Genomic DNA, 6,613 nt, shown 5'->3' with positions numbered 1-6,613 from the left:
CAACGAGCACTGTGAGCTCAGGCTCACTGAACTTTTGCTTGCGCTGTCTTGTGGCTGGGATACGGGATGCCATGATGGTGGTGGTGGGTTTTTCCAGCTCCAGGAGAATTGCCCTGTGGTCACTGAGGATGGCAGTGGATTGTGGTTTAAATAATGGCCGCCTCTCTCTTTCCGGTTTTCGCTATCACAGTGTTTCCGGATCCAGAAATCCTGTGTATGTGACGGCGGGGGCAGTCATGGATATACCACTGCTTTTTCTTAAGGTATATCCGTGTCCGTGTGTGTTTCCGTGCCGGTGGTGACACCGGTTTCGCATTGGTCTGGTGTGCGCGACGACAGGCCATAAACGGCCGTAGTTTCTGCATGCTTGCGGTCACGGAAACGGTGTCACCGCCATCATGGAATCAACGGATTCCGAACCGGCAAAATCGTAATGAAGCCCATAGTGCCAATTGGTGACATTTTAAATGCAAGGGCTATAAACCTTTTCCATGAAAGTGTGCAAGTGACCGAGCACAGTGGGGATCCCAAACCAACTGACTTCTCAGCAGGGGTTCTGCCCTGAGAATATTTTATAAGTAATAGAATAAAATTGTAATTTTTCAGCAACCTTTGTATGAAAAACCACCTGGTAAAATATTTACAATCAGTTTTGTAGGGTAACACATCAAAATATTCACTAGATACCAAGTCACCAAAAGGTCAAAGGAGCATTGTCCACTGCATTCTCCTGTGCTTTCACCTAAAATATATGCCAGTATTCTGCCAGTGTAAAAAAACATTTTCATGCTGGCTGTGCTCAAACATATCCATGTTTGCTTTGCCAATAAGTCAGTAATGATATTATGAGAAAACATGTCAATGCTGGCTTTGCCAATATATGGAAGTATCTCACATAAAAACATACCCTTGTTCACTTTGCCATTAATGGCAGTAGAGAAATGCCATGCCAGTCATAGAAAATATTTCCATACTGGCAGCTTTAATGTAGGCCAAAATGTGCATGTAATGGCACTCATTATGTTGGCTTTGGTTACTTAAAAATGTCATGCACCTTTAAGAACACATGTTCATTCTTGCTGCACCAATCTAGGCCAGTATGCCCATGTTAGAACATTCATTGTGTTGCTTTTACCCATAAAGCCACTAAGAAATGAGACCCAACTATAGCATTGTTGTTCAGTATGCCAATGCAAGAAGACTCATGTTGGCTTTCCCATAATGCCAGTAAACATACTATGCCCACTGTAAGAAATAATATACATTATGACTGCCTCACCGTGCCTCCCCACATAAGAACACTCACCATGTTTGCTTTGCCCTCAACACCAGTAAAACGCTATCCCCACTTTAAGAAATATGCTGTATTCCCCAATTATCCCCCCAATCAGAGTACTTTTTGTGCTTTTTTACATCAATAATTCCACTTCCTGTGACATCAAGGTTAATGATATGACTCCACTTTCATTCCATACAAGTCAGGGCTGTCAGTTGATGTCATATCATCAGGTGTGTGATGACACTTCTCCCACTGACATTGTGAAATAACAAGGGGCCTCATTACAAATCCGGTGGTAACTGTCCCTTTAAAACCGGGAGGCTGCCGCCGGACTTGCGAATTTTACCGGCACCAGGCTAGCCGGAAACACCAGGGGATTACAACAACGGTGTTCTTGCAGCCAGCTCTCCTGACAGCACATCCCTCTTGTGTGAGGAAGGAGACACCAGCCGGCTCTGGTATTGAATTCATTTATTAACCCCTCTTCACAGTCAAAAAAGAACATCTCACACATTTATACATCATGGATTTTTATACCATGGCAAACAGATTGTGCAATCATTTATGCTAATGTCGACCTTATATGTTTAACACATTCTAATTGGTCATCTTACTAAAAGGTTAAAGTAGCATGTGTGTCCCTATTGGCCAAAAAAGACTTCCTGATTAGGATAACTTGCTATTTCCCAGTTTTCCTAGATGACAAGCAATTTTTAAAAACTAGAAAGTAGCAGTTCTGAGACACATTATTCCTTATGCAAATTAGCAAGATTAGGTGGTTTCCCAAATTTCACATGGCCATGCTATTTATTATATATTGCAATTTTTACACTGAACAAAAGAAGCTTCAGAGAATGACATATTAGATCCAGACTTCTAGTACATTCTGTTCACGGTCAGCTTCCCTATCATATCTTTCCAGATAATAAGCCCATTATTTTCATTAATCCCACCACCAAAAAACGACATATTCTGTTTATTTGATTTATGCCATCTCACTGTACCCTGGCTTCTCTCCAGACACATTTGCACACAGCAATATATTTTCTGCTTTCAGCACTTTTACATTTCCCTGGACGCTAAAGCTTACAACCATTTTATGATATAATGCCTATCTTTTGCTAACCTATACATCAGAAATCTATATTCTGTGTTTAATGTTTAAGTGTAATGTAAGCATACTTATATGTTTATGTTGCCTTGACTAAGTGGAGCTTAACTACCTTAACAGACAATAATCCTGATTTGTACAATGTTGGATGGGGGAGGGAGGGCATAGGCACTGACTACCATATTTACCTGCCTGCCATATACAATGAGGTGGGTGAATAGACCTCCTCTACATTTCCCCCTCTGGTCGATATATTCAACCACTTCTTAACCTCATTGCTAGTGTTTACCCTCCCCCGCATCTATTGTACCTATGCATCCCTATCTCAGTCACCCCCCTCAACTCAATGCTTCTATCAAAACATGGCAAGTATCGTGAAAGGCACTTCTAAAGAACCAATCATATTGTATTCTCCTAATCAAATGTATATGTCCCTTTTTTTGTCAAAGGTGTGGTATTTATTGTCTTCTTTTATTATTTGTGTATGTATGTATCCCCAAACATTAATATTGTTTGCTCCCATCCTGTTCCCACCCCTGTTGCCAATTAAATGTTATTTTACATGCGCAGCGAGTGATTTCTGCCACCACAACATTTGTATTCCTTGAGGGGCCCACTAGCCCATTTATTTACTGTTAAATTCTCTTTTTTTATTTTCTTTTTACTTCCATTAGAATATATATATTTTTTATGTATTCATATTTTCTCTTTTCTCCCACCCAACAACGCTTCCTTTTTGTCCCTGTTTTATTCACCAGCCACTTAAAGTTAATTCCCAGCGTCATCTTATTTGTCTTCCATCTGCGCATCTTCCACCCCATTCTTTATTTTCTTTAGTTCACTGACTTTTCATTAGTCCATTTATCATTTATTTTTCCTTTTGGCTTCTTTGCAGCAAGTTCAGGGGCCCCTTAGTTGGTAGGCCATGCTTTACGACACATTGGGCCTCATTACGGGTCTGGTGGAATAAAACCGCAAGTACTGGCATGCCGGTGCTACTGTGTCCGTGTAGCACGGCTGCCGGAATCAACAGTTGATTCCGTGTTGGTGTGCACGCGCATTCCAGCATGCCGGAAACAGTGGCAGCGGCACGCCGGTAATTCCACCCAACCCCCCAAAACCCCAACACCGCCACCCTCGGTGCCAGTGACTCCGATTCCGGCACCAAGCTCCCGGGCACACTGGCACCGGTAACAACGGTGCCATTATTACCATTACCGGAAATACAGTGTTCGACCGGCGGCCATTAATAAAATATAATCCATTGCAATCCTCTGAGCACAGGAGTGATACCCACATCCAGAGCACAGAAGCAGAGAAAGAGACATGACATCAAGGGTACCTGCAACCCGGAGGCGCAAGCCCCACTTCAGCGAAGCCGATCTGAACATGCTTGCTGACCCAATAGTGGAGCATGCTGACCAACTCTTCACCACCAACCGCAGAAGGCAGTCCCAGCTACGGGAAAAAGCAATCTGGGAGGTGGTGGCACAGAAGGTCACTGCAGTTGGATCAACACCCTGCACTGTGCGTGACTGCCGAAAAAGGTGTGACGACCTGCGTCTGAGGGTGCAAAACCTCCTGTCGGCCCAGCGCACTCAGGGCATCGCCACAGGAGGTGGCACAGCATCCCCCATCCATCTGCAGGCCTGGGAGGAGACCTGCAGTAGTGTGCTGCACCTCGAATCAATTGATGGAGTTAGTGCAGCGGAGGCCGGAGGTGTAACTTCCGAGGAGGCTGGTAAGTAGCAATGTCACATCAACCTCCTTGCTCACCCTGCACAGACTAGAGTTGCCAAACACAAGTATGTTGTGCACAATGCCAGTACTGCCCCTCCAGACACCCCCGCCTCCAACCTGGTTGCACACAACCACATACACCTAGCCCCCAAACTTCATTTATACCCCAGTCACACAGTGAACATAACGCAGGCCCCCTGTATCGCCCTCACAAGATGCTGCTGCAGGCACTCAGACACACATCCCCCTACCACAGCCTAACTTGTGTTGTTACCGCTGTGCTAGCACAAGCCCAAAGTCACGTCGGTGCCAATCACCTACACCACCAACAAATGAGCAGCCGCACACACCAAGGAAATATGTGACTCCCGCGTCCCATCCACCACGACCCAGGTCATGAGGCAGCAGGCACAAGTGTAACACATCCATGGCACAACCAGCCATAACACACCATCATTTAGCTTGTGTGCAACACCCATAACACCCTACCCAGAAAACACAAGTACACCACGGAAGCACCACTGCACATTACACATCCACCCGCACAGTATCCCTGATACAAACATGTGTGCACCATGCCATGTCCCTCACTATGTCCCTGACACAACACTGTCATCAACAAGTACTAGCATTAATGTCTGTATCATCAATCCACACCCATCATTGATGCCCTGCCTTTCCTATTCCCTCAGGCACATCATCTGACAATGAGGCTGGTCAGCCAAGTACATCAAGGGCCACCCGGCCTTGCCGCAGAAGGACCACCATTACATCGACACAGGATCCCATAGCCTCCACAGGCAGACGTGAAAGTGCAATCCCATCCACTTCCCTCCAGCTGCTCCCGATCCCAGTGGCACCTGCAGCCCAGCCACCCCCGATCCCAGTGGCACCTGCAGCTCAGCCGCCCCCGATCCCAGTGGCACCTGCAGCCCAGCAGTCCCCGATCCCAGTGGCACCTGCTGCTCAGCTGCCCCCTATCCCAGTGCACCAGCAGCCCAGCAGCCCCCGATCCCAGTGGCAGCTGCAGCCCAGCCACCCCCGATCACAGTGGCACCTGCAGCCCAACTGCCCCTAATCACAGTGGCACCTGCAGCCCAGCCGCCCCAATACCAGTGGCACCTGCAGCCCAGCCGCAATGACGTGCTCAAGGGTGTTCTGAGGAAAGCACTGGTGATGAGGCAGGAGCCGATACTGTTGACACAGACCACAGCTACGAAGAGCCCATGCCCTTCAGTCCCATGGGCCCAATGAGCCCCCAACCGCCACCATTCCACAGTGTGAGGGACATAGAAGGGTGCCTGACATGGATGGAGTAAAGCCAGGATGCTCTGACATCACTTGTACAACAGCACCTTAACGAGGCACAACTGATGCGGGAGAGTGTGCAGGCCAGTTCTAGGTGAAATGCACAGGCACTGGGGCAATGCACATGTACAAATGTCACACAGGGTGAGGGAGGGCAACAGTGTCATGTCCTCAATAGCAGAAACTATGGCCATGTTGTTCCATGCCTTCCTAGACTGAAGGCCCCTGTCAACACCACCGGCTCCATCCACTAGCACCACACCGGGGAGTTCAATACAGAGCAGTGCAAGGTATCGCTCGGCGCTGCTGACTCAGCCTGCACAAAGCAATAATTGTGCAAAGGTACATAGTTATACAGGACAGGATTTGGCCATAGACAGTTTGGGGTGGGGGTGTGTGGGGGGATAGTTGGGGAAGGGGTGTGTGGGGGGATAGTTGGGGAGTTGGTGTGGGGGGGTAGTTGGGGTGCTCAGTATTAAGAGTACAGCAACTTAGCATTTGTACATAGTTTCTAATCACAAAATATAGCTGGTGTGGTAAACTGAAATAATGAGTGGACATTCATTATTCTGTGTGATTGTATTTATTTACGTGCTGTGCCCAGTGCCCAGTGCGCAAGGTGGCCTGTGCCAGGTGTGTGACAGGTGATTATAAGTACTGCTGTATTATTTCATCCCGTGCAACACGTCCATCTATTCCGTCACAGCGCTGGGCAATTTCCTGATCATCATCACCGTCATCCTCAGCCGCAGGTGGGTGCATGTCCATGTCGGGGGCCAGGGGAACATTGCGGCTGATGCACATGTTGTGCAACATGGCACAGGCAAGCAAACTCTTTCCCACCTTTTCTGGACTGTACATCAGTGCTCCCCCTGATCTGCTCAGGCAGGGGAACCTTGCCTTCAACAGGCCAAATGTCTGTTCAGTTGTGCCCCGAGTACGTACATGGGCATGATTGTATGCCTGCTCGTGGATGTTGTGTGGTTGCCTCACGGGTGTCATCAACCATGGCGACAGGGGATAACCAGCATCACCTGCATGGGGGTAACAGAAAGTGTACAATGTCATTCCTCTGTCCATGTCATGTTGGCACAGGATTTATAGTGTTCCTTTGAATGGACAGACATGCACCTGCAATATTTAGTTCCGCTAACATATGTCCTGTATCAGGTAAA

General features: G+C 47.4%; 1 protein-coding gene across 1 annotated transcript; it reads left to right on the top strand.

Annotated features, from left to right (window-relative positions):
* Window positions 1–3,716: 3,716 nt before the first annotated feature.
* On the top strand, window positions 3,717–5,208 carry LOC138510719 (myb-related transcription factor, partner of profilin-like). Its single transcript, XM_069626478.1, has 2 exons — window positions 3,717–4,131; window positions 4,823–5,208. The coding sequence occupies exons 1-2, from the start codon at window positions 3,717–3,719 to the stop codon at window positions 5,206–5,208; spliced, it is 801 nt and encodes a 266-aa protein (XP_069482579.1).
* The last annotated feature ends 1,405 nt before the right edge of the window (window positions 5,209–6,613 follow it).

The sequence above is a fragment of the Ambystoma mexicanum genome, chromosome 6p (genome assembly GCF_040938575.1).
Source record: "Ambystoma mexicanum isolate Mex_15411 chromosome 6p, UKY_AmexF1_1, whole genome shotgun sequence".
NCBI lineage: Eukaryota > Metazoa > Chordata > Amphibia > Caudata > Ambystomatidae > Ambystoma > Ambystoma mexicanum.
The sequence above is the reverse complement of the archived record's forward strand: the minus strand, read 5'-3'. Positions and strand labels throughout refer to the sequence as shown.

Excerpts from the sequence above, each read along its gene's own strand:
- LOC138510719 (XM_069626478.1), top strand. The coding sequence starts at position 3,717 with ATGACATCAAGGGTACCTGCAACCCGGAGGCGCAAGCCCCACTTCAGC. Across the intron at positions 4,132-4,822 it reads TGTAACTTCCGAGGAGGCTG|GCACATCATCTGACAATGAG; the intron begins GTAAGTAGCAAT and ends CTATTCCCTCAG.